Genomic DNA, 21141 nt, shown 5'->3' on the forward strand with positions numbered 1-21141 from the left:
CTTTTGCTGCCTGTAAAGGTTTTAATTTCTCTGTCAAATGTGAATGAAATCCATGCTGGGTAGAGTAATCTTGGTTGTAGGTTTGTCCCTTCTATCACTTTAAATATGTCCTGCCACTCCCTTCTGGCTTGCAGAGTTTCTGCTGAAAGATCAGCTGTTAACCTTATGGGGCATTCTGTTGTATGTTATTTGTTTCTTTTCCCTCGCTGCTTTTAATATTTTCTCTTTGTAATTTTTGATAGTTTGATTACTATGTGTGTTGGCATGTTAGTCCTTGAATTTATCCTGTATGGGACTCTCTGCACTTCCTGGACTTGATTATTTCCTTTCCCATGTTAGGGAAGTTTTCAAGTATCATCTCTTCAAATATTTTCTCAGACCCTTTCTTTTTCTCCTCTTCTTTTGGGACCCCTATAATTCGAATGTTTGTGCGTTTAATGTTGTCCCAGCGGTCTCTGAGACTGTCCTCAATTCTTTTCATTCTTTTTTCTTTATACTGCTGTGTGGTAGTTATTTCCACTATTTTATCTTCCAGGTCACTTATCTGTTCTTCTGCCTCAGTTATTCTGCTATTGATTCCTTCTAGAGAATTTTTAATTTCATTTCTTGTGTTGTTCATCATTGTTTTGTTGATCTTTTGTTCTTTTAGTTCTTTGTTAAATGTTTCTTGCATTTTCTCCATTCCGTTTCCAAGATTTTGGATCATCTTTACTATCATTACTCTGAATTCTTTTTCAGGTAGATTGCCTATTTCCTCTTCATTTGTTTGGTCTGCTAGGTTTTTACCTTGTTCCTTCCATCTGCTGCATATTTCTCTGTCTTCTCATTTTGTTGAACTTACTGTGTTTGGGGTCTCCTGCAGGCTGCAGGTTCATTGTTCCCGTTGTTTTTGGTGTCTGCCTCCAGTGGGTAGGGTTGGTTCAGTGGATTGTGTAGACTTCCTGGTGGAGGGGACTGGTGCCTGTGTTTTGGTGGGTGGGGATGGATCTTGTCTTTCTGGTGGGCAGAACCTCGTGCGGTGGTGTGCTTTGTAGTGTCTGTGAACTTAGTATGATTTTAGGTAGCCTGTCTGCTAATGGGTGCAGTTATGTTCCTGTCTTGATAGTTTTTTGGCATGGGGTGTCCAGCACTGGAGTTTGCTGGCTGTTGGGTGGAGCTGGGTCTTAGCGATGAGGCACAGATCTCTGGGAGAGCTCTAGCCAATTGATATTATGTGGGGCTGGGAGGTCTGTGGTGGTCCAGTGTCCTGAGCTCGGCTTTCCCACCTCAGAGGCTCAGGCCTGACACCAGGCCGGAGCACCAAGACCCTCTCATCCACACAGCTCAGAAGAAAAGGGAGAAAAAAAGAAAGAAAAAACCCCAGTAAATAATGAAAATTAAAAAAATTATGAAAATAAAAAAATTTAAAAACAACTATTAATAATAAAAAAAAGAAAGAGAGCAATCAAATCAATAAATCCACCAATGATAACAAGCACTAGAAACTATACTAAGATAAACATAAAAGTCAGAAAGAAGTCAGTTGCAGAGAGCAAACCCCAAGTCTACAGGTGATCCCAATGTCCACAACCTCTTTTTGTGATGAGTCGTTTTCTATTCAGGTATTCCACAGATTCAGGGTACTTCAAGTTGATTTTGGGGATTTAATCTGCTGCTCCTGAGGCTGCACGGAGAAATTTCCCTTTCTCTTCTTGTTTGCACAGCTCTTGGGATTCAGCTTTGGTTTTGACCCCGCCTCTGTATGTAGGTTGTCTTCAGGCCTCTGTTCCCACCCAGACAGGACAGGGTTAAAACAGCGGCTGATTAGGGCAGTCTGACTCACTCAGGTCGGGAAGAGGGAGGGGTACAGTAGTTGTAATTGGAATGCAGGGCGAGCCCACAGTGGCAGAGGCTGGCGTGACGTTGCAACAGCCTGAGGCGTGCCGTATGTTCTCCTGGGGAAGTTGTCCCTGCATCGCGGGAGCCTGGTAGTGGCGGGCTGCACAGGCTCCTGGGATGGGGATGTGGTTAGTGACCTGTGCTTGCACACAGGCTTCTTGGTGGCTGCAGCAGCAGTTAGCGTTTCATGCCCGTCTCTGATGTCCGAGGTGATACCCGCGGCTCGCATCCATCTCTGGAGCTCGTTTAGGTTTTGCTCTGCTTTCTGTGGACAGACAGGGAAAGAATCCCCTCTCCTCACACACCCCGAAATAATAGTCTCTTGCCTCTTAGGAAGGTCCAGACTTTTTCCCGGACTCCCTCCCCACTAGCTGTGGTGCAGTTGTCCCCTTCAAGATGTCTTCACGCAGCCAACCCTAGTCCTCTCCTTGGGATCTGACCTCCAAAGCCTGAGCCTCAACTCCCAGCCCCCACTTGCCCCAGCGGGTGAGCAGACAAGCCTCTCAGGCTGGTGAGTGCAGGTCAGCACCGATCCTCTGTGTGGGAATCTCTCCAATTTGCCCTCTGTACCCCTGTTGCTGCGCTCTCCTCCGTGGCTCTGAAGCTTCCCCCTTGCCCACCTCCCGTCTCTGCCAGTGAAGGGGCTTCCTAGTATGTGGAAACTTTTCCTCTTTCACAGCTCCATCCCAGAAGTGCAGATCCCGTCCCTATTCTTTTGTCTCTGTTTTTTCTTCTGCCCTCTCCGGGTACATGAGGATTTTCTTGCCTATTGGGAAGACGGAGGTCTTCTGCCAGCATTCAGTAGTTTTTCTGTAGGAATTGTTCCACATGTAGATGTATTTTTGATGTATTTGTGGGGAGGAAGGTGATCTCCATGTCTTATTCCTCTGCCATCTTGAAGGTCCCACCCCTTACGTTGTTTTTTAGACATAATGCTATTGCATACTTAATAGGTTACAGTATAGTGTAAACATAACTGTTATGTTACGGGAAACCAAAAAAAATTGCATGACTCACTTTATTTCGGTATTCACTTTATTGCAGTGGTCTGGAACTGAATCCTCAGTATCTCTCAGGTTATGCCTCTACACCCAGTAATATGGAGGAATCTCAAAATAATTCTGCCAAGCTAAAAAAAGCCAAAGGAAAGAAAGTACATATTTTATGTTTCTATTTATATAGAATTCTAAAAAATGCAAACTTATCTATGGTGATAGAAAGGAGTGCTCTGGAGTTTGAGGGCAGAGAGGAAGGGAGCGATAGATTACAGAGGGGCATGAGGAAATTTTTTTGGCATGATCACCATGTTCACCAGATTGATTGTGGTGATGAATTTGTAGCAGGATACATATATCAAAATATTGATAATTATATACTTTAAATACATGTAGTTTATTGTACATCAACTATACCTCAATAAAACTGTTATAAAAAGAGTATTTATACCTACCCAAGTGGTAATCAGTGGGAATCCCATTCAACAATTAATTATTCACAAGTTTTAGCCTTATGCTGGCATATGTATTTAAATTTGTGTGGTTTCATAGAACCATCATAGCCATAGAAATGATTGTACTGGCATCATTTTTGTCATTGCTTTAGTAATCTCTTTATTCTTTACGTCAGGACGAAAGTGAATGTCTTAAATGTTCTTATGTTCCTGAGAGCTATCATAAAATATCACTTAAGTATGGTAATAGCAGTCTTTATTCCACCAATTTCCTTTCTGCATTAACTCTTTATGAGTAAAGTCACTATTGTGCTGAATTCCTGCTCTTCTTTAATGTTGACTGAGTTCTTTTAAAAATTTTATTTTTAAATTACCATGTAGTACAGTTGATTGGTTTTTGGTGTTCAGTCCTATGAATTTTAACATATGTATAGATTAGTATACCCATCACCACAGCTGGGATACAGAGCAGTTCTCTAACTCTAAAAAAAAAAAATCCTATGTGCTGTCCCTTTGTAGTCATACCCTCTCCCTAACCCTTAACCCTTGGCAACTGCTGATCTTTTCTATACCACTACAGCTTTGTCTTTTTAAGAATGTCATATAAATGTTATCTTACAGTATGTAACCTTTTGAGACTAGCTTCTTCACTCAGCATAATGCCTTTGAAATTCATCCAAGTTGTTTAGTATATCAATAGTTCATTCCATTTTTGTGGCTGAGTAGTACTCTATTATATGGATGTACCAACTTTGTTTATCTGTTGAAGGACATTTGGGTTTCCAGTTTTTGGCTATTACAAATAAAGATGCTAGGAACATTTGTGTATACGTTTTTGTGTGAACATAGTTTTACTTCTCTAGAATAAATAGGAGGACGATTATTGAGTAGACTGTAATTGTATATATAACTTTATAAGGGGGTGCCAAAGTTTTCCAGAGTGGCTGTACCATTTTGCATTCTCAGAACCAGCACTGTATGAGAGTTTCAGACTCTCACGATTGTTAATACCTCCTATTGCCATTGTTTTCTGTTTTAGCCATTCTCTCAGGTCTGCGTTTTTTGGACCTCCTTAACAATTTGAGACCCATACCTTCATGCAGTTTCAGTTACCTTCCGAAACCAGGATTTTGTGATTCCCTATAGTTTTTCTTTTACAAAAGTAAAGGATCCAATCCAGTATATTTTTATCTGGACAGGACTTCCTATCCTCTCATTTTACTGTAACTGCTCTTAAATTTCCAATATGTTTTGTCCACTGTCTTCCATTTCTCCGTAGTCTATCAGCAACTCCTAGCTTCTCTCCCTTTCTTCTTCAGCGTTGGACCCCATCATATAACATCTAGGCTACCCTGTATCCCCTTTGACTCCTATTCATCTCTTTAGCCTGTTTAGACAAACCTCGTTTCTAGATATGTTTTGTGGTCTGCTATATATGATTTTAAAAATATTCTATTTTTTTAAGGTTTTATTTGTTTGTGAGACTAATTTTTATAAAAGAGACATATATTTGATTTTTCTCCAGAGTATGACCAAACATTATATTTATTAATTTAAGGACATTATTATGTGTATTTATAACATGGTGATAACATCCTCCCTTGCTGGGAACACATAGTGCATGTTTGGAACTTAGTTAATAAGTGCTTTATGAACTTAATCTCATTGCATCCTCCTAAACAACCATGTGAGGGAGCACATCATCATCCTAAGTGTAGACGTGAGGCATGTGAAAGTCAGAGAAGGACATCACTTCTTAAGTAACGTCCCATCTCAGAATTTCAGTGTCTTGAGGCTGTGTTCAAGACCACCTTCTGCATTCACATCACATATTAAGCCTTGAAGGTGCAGTCTTCACTGAAGCCAATGATGAACAATTGCTGTAGGGGCCCAGGCTTTGGAAATAGGTTACTAATGTGTCATTGCACTGATTACAATGAAGTCCCTTATATTTTACAATGCCCTATTAAGGCATCTCTAACCTTGTCTTCTGTGAGCTCTTTGGTGAGAAGTCCTCCTTTTAGAAAGCCTTGCATGGATGTGAGTAACACTTCTGTTTAGAGGTCAGGTGTACTTTTTATACATTATGCTTCGTTTTGATGTTTAATCCCCAACTAAGAGACAAGGGGAAAAGTAATATTCTATATCTGTCATTCCTTTAGATACAGCTAATGTGACCTATGATGAGTGCCTTTCACAAATATTCCAATTAAGAGAAATCTCAACAGAAGGAAAATGGGTGGCAGCCCCCTAAAATCTGGAAGTGATGCTAATATCATAATTAAGCAGATTGAGTGGAATGGATCTCATTATTATAGAATTGTATGTAGGAGGATTAAGGCTTCCAGGCTGGATGGAGCCACTAACATCTCCTTTAAAATCCTTGTCAGATAATCCTTTAAAATCCTTGTCAGATAATCCTTGCATCTGTGTCCTCTTGATGTCTTCTGTTGATTGTCTTTTTGTCATTTAAGATTTTGTTGGTTTTAAACTTGACATGTGATTTTTGATTGTAGCCTGAACATTTGGGGTATTATGTTCTGAGACTCTGCATCCTATTTAATCTTCCTTTTTTGCAGACAGTTACCTTGTTTAGGTGTAGTGTACAGTTTCAGATGACTTTAGATCTTCAGCTCCCCATTGAGCTCTGCTGACACCACCTCAGCAAAAGTGGAATGCTGATTTGTACTACTTTGCCTCTTCTTGTTCCTGATGGTTGGGAGTGGAAATTCATCTCTCTGTTAACAGAGTGCAGGGAGCAGGAGGAGCAGAGTGTTAAACTGTTACTGCTTCACCACTGCCTTATTCCACCTCCGTGTACCTGTTGCTGCCTGGTGAGGGTATAAGTTTCCTTTCCCACGGGGTCCTCCTGTCACTTGGGGAGTGGAGAGGGAAAAATAGAGTGCTGGCTAACACTGCCTCACACTGCTTTTTCCACTTTGTTGCTGTTGAGTGGTAGTAGAAGATAGCTCTCCACTGGGTCCCACTGACAGTACCCCTTGGAGTAGATTGCCAACTAGTGCCATCACATACAACCTTGTTCTGCCTTTTTGCTGATGAGTACGGGTGGGAGTTCAGCTCCCCACTCAGCCCCGCTGACAGTTTTTCCTTTGGTGTTTGGCTGGAGTAGAGGCTGTTACCAAAAAGGTTTTCTCTTCTGCTGGACTACCCTATTCACAGTCCTTTAGCTAGATGGAGCAGGCTTTTCTTGGGGCTCTTTTGGTCTGTGGTTCTTGCCATTTCTGGGTTGCAAGCTTCTCTAGCATCCATTGTGGGATATAGGAGAGTCAGAAATAAAACCCAGGGAATTCACCATTGTGTCATTTCTTAAAATCCCAAGGTTCCTAGCCACTTCACTTTCTTCTTTCCTTTTTAGCTTCTTATTTCCACTTTCCAGAGTCTTCTTAGGTTTGTTGGTTATGTTTCATTCAGATTTTATTTTAAGAGGGAAGACTAGTATGGAATGGGACCCCTTGAACACCTTGGGAACTGAATACTTTTGCAGAATGTCAGCACCATATCAGTCTTACTTCTGTTAGGTCCTCAGTGCTTTCTTTTAGTCCTTTCACCTGCCCACAGTCAGTTCATTCTCATATTTCCCTCAACGATTACTTTAAACCTTTTACTGCTTTCCTCAAGCCCCTACCTAAATCTTATACCCGTTCTTCTCAGTAGACCTTGCCTCTTAATTTTATTTTTTTAAACTGAGATCATGATATGTGCTTTCCATAAAATTTCAGTGCTTCTGTCTACAAACTGGTCACCTCTTTACCTGGTCTTCTGTCTTCTACTCCTATCTCAGAGAATTAAAGTGCTCCTTCTCCAGTGTAAGCCATCTGCATGTGACCTTGACCCCATTCTCTCTCCTGTTCTAATACCTCACTTTTACCATTCTTCTGTCTTCACTGTATCTTTAGTCTATTTCTTTTCTTTTTTTTTTTTTTCTTTTTTATTTTTTGCGGTACGAGGGCCTTGCACTGTTGTGGCCTCTCCCGTTGCGGAGCACAGGCTCCGGACGTGCAGGCTCAGCGGCCATGGCTCACGGGCCCAGCCGCTCCGCGGCATGTGGGATCTTCCCAGACCGGTGCACGAACCCGTGTCCCCTGCATCGGCAGGCGGACTCTCAACCACTGCGCCACCAGGGAAGCCCTATTTCTTTTCTTTTTATTCTTCACCTTTCCTTTAGCCTAAAAATATAGTTAAGTCTGATCTATCAGGAAAAAAATATCCACAGTAATTACTTTACCCATTGTTTTCTGTGACACAGTACCTTCTAAGTTCTTTTGCCTCTGTGACTGGGCATTTCTTTTACTCCTCTTTACTGCCTATCTGTTAAATGTTAGTGTTCCGAAGGATTTAGCCCACATCCTACTAAAGTTTTCACTGTACAGCCCTTCCTTGGGTGTTGTTGTTTACTCTCATAGCTTCTGGTACCACCTATTTGTTGCAGTTCTTACACTTATGAGAGTAATCTAGTCCTCTTGCTAGAGTTTCAGCCTTGTGTATATATGCCTTCCTTTTGGCTGACTTTACCTTAATTTTACCTTTACCTTATCTTGTTCCAGAAAGGATATAAGGCAGTTCGCAGGGGTACTTGAAAACAGAGCAAGATATTATAAATTGAAGATGAGAAGAAAGAAGAAAATGGTTGTGGACATAAAGTAGAACCATGAATGGGAGTGCTACAAAATTTTAATATATTTGTTTATAAAGTGAGGAAGTATTAAAAGTGCTTATAGTGTGTACATCAACTCTGCTTGATATGTTGGGAGCCCCAGGGACTGTTTAGTAGTTGTCATTATGAAAGTTTTTTTATCCTGCAAGAACTAATGTGCTTTCTTTGAGCTCTGCTCTTCTCTCTAGAACCTAAAAAGTTCCAGATTTGCCTCTGCTATAGGATCAGTATTTTGGTACATTGGGAACTTATTCATTCTCATTCTCTTTAACAGCTCTCTGTTCAAAATCAGAAATTTGAGACAAATGAGGATGGAATCCCAAAGGTGGATCAGTTTCATTTGGTATGTTACCTTTTTGTCATTTACTGGTTGGAAACCTGTGATATAGGTGTGTAACGGTAATATAAGCTTAAATATTTGACTGAAGATGTCCTCTTATTTTTGTAAGAATACAAAATAGCATTCACAGTAAAGAAGTATTGAAAAAATTTAAGTGCAGTACTTACACTATTGCCAGAAAACTACTGCTAGAGAGTACTACTGGATTGTATGTTTGTCACACAAATTGTATATGTAATCTGTGTAATAAGGAAAAACAGTCTTTGCTATATCTTCAAAGATCACATTATATTAAAATTAGTGTTTTACTACTTTTTGTAAGTACCTGGTTGTATCTTTTCTTGGTCGTACATCTGTGTCATTCATACTGCTTTGATATATATATAGATATAGATATAGATAGATAGATAGATATAGATATACAGACAACCTATTTTGAGTATCTTCTGTATCAGGAATTGAACTAGGTGCTGCTTTATAGGATTACAGCATTGAAGGAGTTAATAATTTAGAAATGTGAACAAGTAAACAACCAATATTTATATATAGAATATTAAGAAAGTACTCTGGAGGGAGCTGATCTTTAATTTGGCAGAAAAAAGGGGAGGGAAGAGGCTGTTCAAAAATGCCACCAAATAGTTATTTGAGGTGAATCTTCAACGTTGATCTTTTGAAATGGAATAGTCCCCAGTGTGACTAGATATTAAGGAGTTAAATATGGCAGCAACATGTCTATAAAAGTATAATGATACTGAGCTGCATGAGCTGCTTGTATATTTTGGAGATTAACCCTTAGTCAGTTGCTTCATTTGCAGATATTTTCTCCCATTCTGAGGATTATCTTTTCGTCTTGTTTATGGTTTCCTTTGCTGTGCAAAAGCTTTTAAGTTTCATTAGGTCCCATTTGTTTATTTTTGTTTTTATTTCCATTTCTCTAGGAGGTGGGTCAAAAAAGATCTTGCTATGATTTATGTCATAGAGTGTTCTTCCTGTGTTTTCCTCTAAGAGTTTTATAGTGTCCGGTCTTACATTTAGGTCTTTAATCCATTTTCAGTTTATTTTTTGTGTATGGTGTTAGGGAGTGTTCTAATTTCATCCTTTTACATGTAGCTATCCGGTTTTCCCAGCACCACTTACTGAAGAGTCTGTCTTTTCTCCATTGTATACCCTTGCCTCCTTTATCAAAGATAAGGTGACCATATGTGCACGGGTTTATCTCTGGGCTTTCTATCCTGTTCCATTGATCTATATTTTCTGTTTTTGTGCCATATTGTCTTGATTACTATAGCTTTGTAGTGTAGTCTGAAGTAAGGGAGCCTGATTCTTCCAGCTCCGTTTTTCTTTCTCAAGATTGCTTTGGCTATTCAGGGTCTTTTGTGTTTCCAAAGGATTAATCTTCAAAATATACATGCAGCTCAATATCAATAAAACAAACAACCCAATCCAAAAATGGGCAGAAGACTTAAATAGACGTTTCTCCAAAGAAGATATGCAGATTGCCAACAAACACATGAAAGGATGCTCAACTTTACTAATCATTAGAGAAATGCAAATCAAAACTACAGTGAGGTATCACCTCACACCGGTCAGAATGGCCATCATCAAAAAAATCTACAAACAATAAATGCTGGAGAGGGTGTGGAGAAAAGGGAACCCTCTTGCATTGTTGGTGGGAATATAAATTGATATAGCCACTTTGGAGAATAGTATGGAGGTTCCTTATAAAACTAAAAATAGAACTACCATATGACCCAGCAATCTCACTATTGGACATATACCCTGAGAAAACCATAATTCAAAAGGAGTCATGTCCCACAATGTTCATTGCAGCACTATTTACAATAGCCAGGACATGGAAACAACCTAAGTGTCCATCGACAGATGAATAGATAAAGAAGATGTGGCACATATATATACAATGGAATATTACTCAACCATAAAAAGAAATGAAATTGAGTTATTTGTACTGAGGTGGATGGACCTAGAGTCTGTTATACAGAGTGAAGTAAGTCAGAAAGAGAAAAACAAATACCATATGCTAACACATATATATGGAATCTAAAAAAATAAAATGGTTCTGATGAACCTAGGGGAAGGGCAGGAATAAACACGGACGTAGAGAATGGACTTGAGGACTGGGGGAGCGGGAAGGGCAAGCTGGGACAAAGTGAGAGAGTAGCATTGACATATATACACTACCAAATGTAAAATAGATAGCTAGTGGGAAGCACCTGCATAGCCCAGGGAGATCAGCTCCGTGCTTTGTGACCACCTAGAGGGGTGGGTTAGGGAGGTCGAGAGGGAGACGCAAGAGGAAAGGGATATGGGGACATATGTATATGTATAGCTGATTCACTTTGTTATACAGCAGAAACTAACACAATATTGTAAAGCAATTATACTCCAATAAAGATGTTAAAAAAATCATAATGATCAGGCTGTAAAAGTTCTCTTGCCATTTTTTTTTAAAAGAGCCTATTTTATGTTCTACAACTGCTTTTATGGCTTTATTTTCTTAAGAGCAGTTTTAGATTCACAGCAAAAAGGAGAAGGTAGAGATTTCCCATAGGTTTCCTTCCTCCACATATGCACTATATCCATTATCAACATCCCCTACCAGAGTTATACATTTGTTGCAACTGATACCTACATTGATACATCATTATTTCCTAAAGTCCATAGCTTAAATTAGGGTTCACTCTTGGTGTTGTACATTACAGGTTTGAACACATGTATGATGCCATGTATCTACCATTATAATACCATGCAGAGTATTTTCATTGCCCTAAAAATCCTCTGTGCTCTATCTTTTCATCTCTACTTTCTCCAAATACCTGGAGACTGATCTTTTTCCTGGCTTCATAATTTTGCCTTTTCCAGAATGTCATATAGTTGGAATCATACAGTATGTAGCCTCTTCATATTGGCTTTTTCCACTTAATCATATGCACGTAAGTTTCCTCTATGTCTTTTCGTGGCTTGATAGCTCATTTCTTTTTAGCCTTGATCCATTGTCTGAATGTTCCACTATTTATCTCTTCACCTACTGAAGGACAACTTGGTTGTTTCCAGGTTTTGACAATTATGAATAAAGCTTCAATAAACATCCATGTGCAGGTTTTTGTGTGGACATAAGTTTTTTATTTCCTTGGGTGAGTACCAAGGAGTGCAGTTGCTGGATTGTATGGTAATAATATATTTAAATAGTTTAGTTTTTAAAGAAATTGCCAAACTGTCTTCTAAGCTGTACTAGTTTTGATTGCCGCTAGCAATGAGTAAGTGCTCCTGTTGCTCCACAGCCTTACTAGCATTTGGTCAGTGTTTTGAATTGTGGCCATTCTTATAGATGTGTACTAGTATCTCATTGTTTGAATTTACTTTTCCCTGGTGCCATGTGATGTGGAGCATCTTTTCATATGCTTATTTGCCACCTGTATATCTTCTTAGGTGAAGTATTTGGCAAGGTCTTTGGCACATTTTTTAATCATGTTTTCTTGTTGAATTTTAAGAGTTCTCTGTATATTTTGAATAACAGTATTTTATCAGATACGTCTTTTGCAGATATTTTCTCACAATCTTTGGTTGTCTTCTAATTTTCTTGAATGTGTCTTTTGCAGAACAAATTTTTAATTTTAATGCAGTCCAGTTTATTCTTTCCTTTCATGGATTGTGCTTTTGGTGTTGTATTTTGAAAATCGTTGCCAAACCCAGCTTCATCTATATTTTCTCCTATGTTTTCTAGGAGTTTTATAGTTTTGCATTTGACATTTAGGTCTGTGATCCTTTTTGAGTTAATTATTGTGACAGGTATAAGATCTGTGTCGATTCATTTTTTTGCATGTGGATGTCCAGTTGTTCCAGTACCATTTGTTGAAAAGACTATCTTCTTCGTTGTATTGCCTTTTCTCCTTTGTCAAAGATCAAAGATCAGTCTATATTTATGTGGGTCTGTTTTGTTCCACTGATCTATTTGCTTATTCTTTTACTAATACCACATAGTCTTGACTGCTCTACCTTTACAGTGAGTTTTGAAGTTGGATAGTAACAGTCCTTTAACTTTATTCTTTTCCTTTAATTTTGTATTGGCTATTATGGGGCTTTTGCCTCTCAGTGTAAACATTAGAATCATTTTGTTGATATCCACAAAATGACTTGCTGGGATTTTGATTGAGATTGCATTGAATCTATAGATGAAGTTGGGAAGAATTGATATCTTGACAACGTTGTGTTTTTTTCCATGAGCATGGAATATCCATTTATTTAGTTCTTTAATGTCTTTCATTGGAGTTTTATAATTTTTTTCTCAAATAGATCCTGTACATATTTTGTTAGATTTCTACTCAAGTATTTAATATTGGAGGGTATAAATATAAATGGTATTGTGTTTTTAAATTCAAATTCTCCTTGTTCATTGCTGGTATATAGGAAGATGATTGAATTTTGTATATTAACCTTATGCCTACAAATTTTCTATAGTCACTCAACTAGTTCTAGGAGTTTTTTATTGGATGCTTTCATATTTTCTACATAGACAGTCATGTCATCTATGAACGAAGACAGTTTTATTTCTTCCTTCCAGCTGACATGACCTCATATTCTTTTGGTAGTTTGAACTGCAATGAAGGAACACACATAGTTTTGTTTAACTCTGTATGGTCCCTTATTTGACCAAAAAGTTTTTGTTTTGTAGTACCTACTATTATCCCATGAAATTAATTTTTTAAATAAATTTATCTATTTATTTTTTTTACTTTATTTTTGGCTGCATTGGGTCTTCATTGCTGCACGCGGGCTTTCTCTAGTTGCGGTGAGCAGGGGCTACTCTTCATTGTGGTGCACAGGCTCTAGGCGCGCCGACTTCAGTAATTGTGGCTCACAGACTCTAGAATGCAAGCTCAGTAGTTGTGGCACACGGGCTTAGTTGCTCTGTGGCATGGGGGATCTTTCTGGATCAGGGCTCGAATCCGTGACCCTTGCCCTGGCAGGAGGATTCTTAACCACTGCGCCACCAGGGAAGCCCATGAAATTAATTTTTAAGCACACATTAGGAATAATTATTAAGGAGTTTTGCCCCACTTCTTGGGCAGTAGTAAAAAACATTGGAGACAACTTTTGGGAGATTATGAAACTATTCATTACACCTACTGGCCATCTCTATAGAATGGGATAACGAAGAAGGTTGATAATGTTTTACATTTTTGAAAAGCGTTATGATACAGAGTTTTTGCCATTAAAAAACTAGCAGTTACAGGTTACAGCTTCACCCAAAGCGAACACTTGAAACTCACGTTCTTTCAGGTTTGATAGAAAAATTACCGTGTAACAAATTATCCAGAAACGTAGTGATTTAACACACATTTATTGTCTTAAAAGTTTGTGAGCCAGGAGTGCAGCTTATTTGGATCCTCTACTTCATGTCCTTTCACAGGCTGCAGTCAAGTTGTTGGGTGGGCTATAGTCATCTTAAAGGTCGACTGAGGAAGGATCTGTTTCCAGGCTCACATAGTTGTTGGCAGAATTAGTTTCTCTCTAGTTGTTGACCAGAGCTTGCTGTATTTCCATCATGGCAACTTTTCTCATCAAAATGCATAAGCAGAGAAAGCAGTAGAAAAGAGTCTGTTAGTTAGACATGAGTGACAGTTTTTCATAACCAGCTCATGGATGTGATATCCATCACTTTTCCTCTTTGTTAGAGGCATTTCACTAGGTCAAGCCTATACTCAAAGGGATGGGATAATGTAACAAAATGAATACTGGGAAGTAGGGCTGACTGGAGGACATCTTAGAGGTCTGCCTACAACAGGTTGTAATCTGTCAGCCATGTGCCAGACACTCTGCTAGGTGTATGTGTAAGGAAGATGAATAAACACAAGAAGTCTCTCTTTAATGTGGGTAGCTATGTGTGGACATTAAATTAGAAGAATACTTGGCATGTGCAGTATTTGCTTCTATCTGAGGCAGCCGTTAGTGCTGGGAATGGTGTTGTCTTTACCCACATTTGTGATCCCGCATAGTTATCAAACAAATGAGGGAGCTCTTGTCTGGACATTGCAGGGCCCATGTCACAAATGGAGAGAAATCATGGAATTATGCAATGAAAGAGGTATGAGAGGATAATTAATTCACTTGTCCCCAGCCTCCTGGGAGAACTTCTTCAATAATATCCCTAACAGATGGCCTTCATTCTCTGCTTAAATACCTTTAAGTTTGGAGCAACCCATTTCACTATTGTACAACTCTTATATTTATTATAAGGTTAGTTCCTTCAAATAGTTTTTCCTTCACATAACGTGTATGATGCAAAATTCAAGAGTTACAAGAGGAAGCACATGCTGTTAGAAATCTCTCTGTTTGTATTCCGTCAACTATCCAAGTCCCTTCCCTAGAAACACTTGTTATTGCTAGTTTCTTGTGAATCTTTCTATAAAAGTCTGTGTATGTATCCTTTTAAAAATAGATAATTGTTTCATTAAGTTTTTAAAAAATTTATATTTGGTCTGTAAGCTCAATAAAGCAGGGACTTTGTGTTATGCATCATTGTATCCCCAGTGTCTGTAGCACTGCTTTACACATAGTAGGACCTTAATAAATATTTTTGAATGAATGAATCTTGCTTTATTATATTTTTTCTGGTTAAATGATCTTCATCTGTTATTTCTTGGACCTGCCTTTTCCCTCCATTTCCCGTTTATATTTTTAATCCTTCTCAAATCAATTTTTGTGTATGATATGAAGTTAAGGATCTAATTTTATCTTATTATATGTGGACAAATAGTTGACCCAGCACCATTTATTCAATAATCAGTCATTTCCCACTGATTAATAATGCCAGTCTATGCTGTATCAAATTTCCATGTATTCATGAATCTATTTTGGGCCTATTCTGTTCTTTGACTATTGATCCCTGTGCTGGCACTACACTATTTTAAATGTTGTATCTTTGTAGAGGGCTTTGGCTTTCCTTCCTCACATTTTTCTTTAACATTGCCTTGGCTATTCTTGTCACTTTATTTTTCCATATGAATTTTGGCACCAGCTTGTTAATAAGTCTTCTGAAAAACACTGTTGAGACTTTGAAAGTATATTGAATTTATAGGTTAATTTGAAGGAGAATTGCTATCTTAATGATACACTATTTTTGTGATTGGGAAAATAATAGCTCTCCATTTGTTTAGGACATTATTATTTTACTTTTATTGTATTGATTGTAAGATAGGTTTTATTATTACTAATATTTTTTCTAAATAATTTCATAAGTAGTTTTAATTATATTCAAAGGTACATATATCATGTAGCAAAAATTGATTCTTTTTTTCATTTTTTAAAATTGGCGTATAATTAACATATAACATTATATTAGCTTTAAGCATTCAACATAATGGTTCAATATTTATATACATTGTGAAAATGCTCACCACGGTAAGTCTAGTTAACATCTATGACCATAACAGTTACAAAATTTTTTGTGTGTGTGTGATGAGAACTTTTAAGATCTACTCTTCTAGGAACTTTCAAATATAAATACAATATTATTATTATTAAAGAAACGTTTATTTATTTATTTATTTTGGCTGCATTGGGTCTTTGTTGCTGTGCTTTGGCTTTCTTTAGTTGCAACGAGCAGGGGCTACTCTTCATTGTGGTGCGTGCGTTTCTCATTGCAGTGGCTTCTCCTGTTGCGGAGCGTGGGCTCTAGGCTGTGGGCTTCAGTAGTTGTGGCTTGCGGGCTCTAGGAGCACAGGCTCAGTAGTTGTGGCACATGGGCTTAGTTGCTTCGCAGCATATGGGATCTTCCTGGACCAGGTCTCGAACCCGTGTCCCCTGCAATGGCAGATGGATTCTTAACCACAGCGCCACCAGGGAAGTCCCAGTATTACTATTTTTTAAAACAATTTATTATCTTTGAAGTTAGGCTATTTCTCATAATCGAAGTCTTTTTATCATGGTTCATAGTTTTATTGGGAATATTTTAATTCCTTAGTGTTTTAATGTCCCTTATGTTAAATGAAATATGGCATGTCTTTCAGTGAAGTTTTATAATCATTTTTAAATAGCTTTATTGAGAAATAACTTAAACACCTTACAGTTCACCCATTTAAAGTTTACAACTCAGTGATTTTTAGTATATTCAAAGATGCATACAAACTATCACCACAGTCCGTTTTAGAACATTTCATTACCTCAAAAAGAAATTCCATATTCCTTAGTTATGGACACTCTGTGTCACTATCCAGCCACACAAGTCCTAAATGACCGCTAATGTACTATTTGTCTCTCTAGATTTTTTCTATTCTGGACATACATATGAATGGAATCATATGATATGTAAACTTTTATGATTGGCTTCGTTAATTTAGCATAATGTTTTCAAGGTTTATCCAAGTTTTAATGTGTATCGGTACTTACTCCTTTTAATGGCTGAATAATATTCCATTGTGTGGATTTACCACATTTTATTTATCCTTTTGTCTGTTAATAGACATTTGGGTTGTTTCTACCTTTTGGCTATTACGAATAATGCTGCTTTAAACATTGGTATACAGGTTTCTCTGCGGACATATGTTTTCATTTCTCTTGGGTATGTACCTCAGAGTGGAATTTCTGGGTCAAGCTGTAACTCTGTGTTTAGTTGTTTGAGGAACTGCCAGACTGTTTCCCAAAGTGGCTGCAACCATTTTAAATTTCCATCAGCAATGTATCAGGCAAGGTTCCAAGTTTTCATCCTCCCCAACACTTGTTTTTTACCTGACTTTTTGCTTCTAGCCATCTTCGTAGGTGTGAAGTAGCATCTCGTTGTAGTTTCAATTTGCATTTCCCTGACGATTAACGATGTTGAGCATCTTTTCATTTCCTTATTGGCCGTTTGTATATATATATTTATTGGTGAAATGTCTATCAGAACCTTTGATCATTTTTAAATTGGGTTATCTTTATATTACTGAGTTGTAAGAGTTCCTTATATTGTAGATACAAGTCGTTTATTAGATATATGATTTGCAAATATTTTCTCCCATTCTGTGGGTTGCATTTTCACTTTATTTTTTTATTGAGGTATATTTGATGTACAGTATTATGAGTTTTCAGGTGTACAACATAGTGATTCACAATTTTAAAGGTTATGTTCCATGTATAGCTATTATAAAATATTGGCCATATTTCCTGTGTTGTACAATATACCTTGTAGTTTATGTATTTTATACATAGTAGTTTGTAACTCTGAGTTCCCTGCCAATATCTTGCCTCTCCTCCCTCCCCTCTCCAATAAACTGGTAACTACTAGTTTATTCTCTATATGTGTGATGCTGTTTCTTTTTTCTTATATTCACTAATTTGTTTTATTTTTTTAGATTCCACAAATAAGTGATATCATACAGTATTTGTCTTTCTCTGTCTGACTTGTTACACTTAGCATAATACCCTCCAAATCCATCCATGTTATTGCAAATGGCAAAATTTCATTATTTTTTATGGCTGAGTAATATTCCATTGAATATATATACCACATCTTCTTTATCCATTCATATGTTAGTGGGCACTTATGTTGCTTCCATATATTGGCAATTGTAAATAATGCTGCTACGAACATTGGGGTGCATGTATCTTTTTGAATTGTTTTCATTTTTTTTGTATATATACACAGGAATGGAATTACTAGATCATATGGTAGTTCTGTTTTTAGTTTTCCGAGGAACCTCCATACTGTTTTGCACAGTGGCTGTGCCAATTTACACTCCCACCAACAGTGTAGGAGGGTTCCCTTTTCTCTACACCCTCTCCAGCATTTGTTATTTGTGCTCTTTTTGATGATGGCCATTCTGATGGGTGTGAGGTGATGTCTCATTTTCATTTGCATTACTCTGATGATTAGTGATGTTGAGCAGCTTTTCATGGGCCTCTTGGCCATCTGTATGTCTTCTCTGGAAAAATGTCTTTTCAGGTCTTCTGCCCATTTTTAAAATGGGTTTGTTTTTTTGATGTTGAGATGTATGAGCTGTTTATTTATTTTGGATGTTAACTCCTTATCTGTCATATCATTTGTAAATATTTTCTCTCATTAAGTAGGTTGTCTTTTTATTTTGTCAATGATTTCCTCTGCTGTGCAAAAGCTTTTAAGTTTAATTAGGTCCTGTTTGCTTATTTTTGCTTTTATCTCCTTTGCTTTAGGAGATAGACCCAAAAAATATATTGCTGGGGTTTATGTCACAGAATGTTCTGCCTATGTTTTCCCCTAGGAGTTTAATGATTTCAGGTCTTACATTTAGGTCTTTAATCTATTTTGAATTTATTTTTGTATATGGTGTTAGAGAATGTTCTAATTTCATTCTTTTACATGTAACTGACCAGTTTTCCAGCACCACTTATTGAAGAGACTGTCTTTTCTCCATTGTATTTTTTTTTTTTTGCCTCCTTTGTAGATTAATTGATCATAGGTGCATAGGTTTATTTCTGGGCTCTCTATTCTGTTCCATTGACCTATGTCTTTGTTTTATGTGCCATTACCATGCTGTTTTGATTACTGTGGCTTTGTAGTATAGTCTGAAGTCAGGGAGTGTGATACCTCCAGCTTTGTTCTTTTTTCACAAGATTGCTTTGGCAATTTGGGTTATTCTCTGGTTCCACATAAATTTTAGGATTATTTGTTATATTTCTGTGAAATACATCATAGGTGTTTTGATAGGGATTACATTTAATCTCTAGATTGCTTTAGGTAGTATGGTCATTTTAACAATATTAATTCTTAACAGTCCAAAAACATAGTATATCTTTCCACTTCTTTGTATTATTTTCAGATTCCTTTATCAGAGTTTTATAGTTTTCAGAGTATAGGTCTTTCACCTCCTTGGTTAAGGTTATTTCAAGGTATTTCATTCTTTTTGATGTAGTTTTATTTATTTATTTTTAAAAGATTTATTATTTTATTATTTTTGGCTGCATCAGGTCTTAGTTGCAGCACGTGGGATCTTTGTTGAGGCATGCGAGATCTTTTGTTGTGACGTGCTGCCTTCTCTCTTGTTGTGGTGTGCGGGTTCCAGAGTGCATGGGCTCTGTAGTTTGCGTCATGCAGGCTCTCTAGTTGAGGTGCACAAGCTCAGTAGTTGTGGCGCGTGGGCTTAGTTGCCCCGTGGCATGTGGGATCCTAGTTCCCTGACCCTCATCCCCTGCTTTGTAAGGCGATTCTTTACTACTGGACCACCAGGGAAGTCCCTGATGTGATTTTAAATGGGATTGTTCTCTTGCTTTATCTTTCTGATACTTCGTTACTAGTGTGTAGAAAATAAACAGATTTCTATATATTAATCCTGCATTTTTCAACTTTAATGAATTCCTTTATTAGTTCTAATAGTTTCTTGGTGGAGACTTTAGGGTTTTGTATATATAGTATTATGTCATTTGCAAATAGTGACAGTTTTATTTCTTCCCTTCCAATTTATGTCTTTTATTTCTTTTTCTTGTCTGATTACTATGGATAGGATTCCCAATACTATTGTAAATAGAAGTGGTGAGAGTGGTCATCCTTGTCTTGTTCCTGATTTTAGAAGAAAGGCTTTCAGCTTTTCACTATTGAGTATGATGTTAGCTGTGGATTTGTCATAAATGGCATTTATTACATTGAGATATGCTCCCTCTGTACAAACTCTGATGAGAGTTTATATCCTGAATGGATGTTGAATTTTTGTCAGATGCTTTATCTGTGTCTGAGACGATCATGTGATTTTTATCCTTCCTTTTGTTAATCTGGTGTATCATAATGATTGATTTGTAAATATTGAACCACCCTTCCATACCTGGAATAAATCCATCTTGATTACAGTATATGATCCTTTTTATATATTGTTGGATTTGGTTTGCTAGTATTTTATTGAGGATATTTGCATCTCTATTCATCAGAAATATTGGCCTGTAATTTTCTTTTTTCATAGAGTGTTTGTCTGGTTTTGGTATCAAGGCAGTGGTGGCCTTGTAGAATGAATTTGGAAGTGTTCCATCGTCTTCAAGTTTTTGGAATAGTTTGAGAAGGACAGGTATTACCTCTTCTTTGTATGTTTGGTGGAATTCACCTGTGAAGCTGTCTGCTCCTGGATTTTTGTATATGGGGAGTTTTTTAAATTACAGTTTCACTCCTGGTGATTAGTCTGTTTGGATTATCTATTTCTTCCCAACTCAGTCTTCCTAGGTTTTATGTTTCTAGATATTTGTCCATTCTTCTAGTTGTCCAATTTACTGACATAAAACTGTTTGTAGTATTCTGTTGTTTTTGTGTCTCTATGGTATTGGTTGTTATTTCTCCTCTTTCACTTCTCATTTTGTTTATTTGGGGCCTCTCTCTTTTCTTCTTCATGTACCTGGCTTAAGGTTTGTCAGTTTTGTTTATCTTTTCAAAAAACCATCTCTTGGTTTCATTAATTATTTTTAAATTTTATTCATTTCCTCTCCGATATTTATTATTTCCTTCCTCTACTGACTTTGAGCTTCATTTGTTCTTTTTCTAATTCCTTTAGATTGTAGGTTAGGTTGTTTGAGATTTTTCTTGTTACTTGAGATAGGTCTTCATTGCCATAAGTGTCACTCTTAGAACTGCTTTTGTTACATCCCATAGATTTTGGAAAGTTTTGTTTCCATTTTCATTTCTCGAGTTATTCTTTGATTTCCTCTTTTATTCCTTGGTTTTTTAGTAGCATGTTGTTTAGTCTGCATATATTTGTACTTTTCCCATTTTTTTTTTCTGTAATTTTTTTCTAGTTTCTTTTGTGATTGGAAGGAATGCTAGATATAATTTCTGTCCTCTTAAATTTGTTG

The 21141-nt window shown here is 37.3% G+C and overlaps 1 protein-coding gene across 2 annotated transcripts in view; it reads left to right on the top strand.

Moving 5' to 3' along the window:
* STK31 (serine/threonine kinase 31) overlaps positions 1 to 21141 on the top strand; it is an 83244-nt gene that overhangs the window by 57767 nt on the left and 4336 nt on the right. The window contains exon 22 of one of the 2 annotated variants that reach the window (XM_065883947.1): positions 8278 to 8346. The exons of the other annotated variant lie outside the window; for it this stretch is intronic. Within the exon in view, the coding sequence (XP_065740019.1) occupies positions 8278 to 8346 (69 nt within the window). The remainder of the gene's footprint in view (positions 1 to 8277; positions 8347 to 21141) is intronic. 2 annotated transcript variants of the gene reach the window in all.

The sequence above is a fragment of the Phocoena phocoena genome, chromosome 9 (genome assembly GCF_963924675.1).
Source record: "Phocoena phocoena chromosome 9, mPhoPho1.1, whole genome shotgun sequence".
In the NCBI taxonomy this organism is placed as follows: Eukaryota; Metazoa; Chordata; class Mammalia; order Artiodactyla; family Phocoenidae; genus Phocoena; species Phocoena phocoena.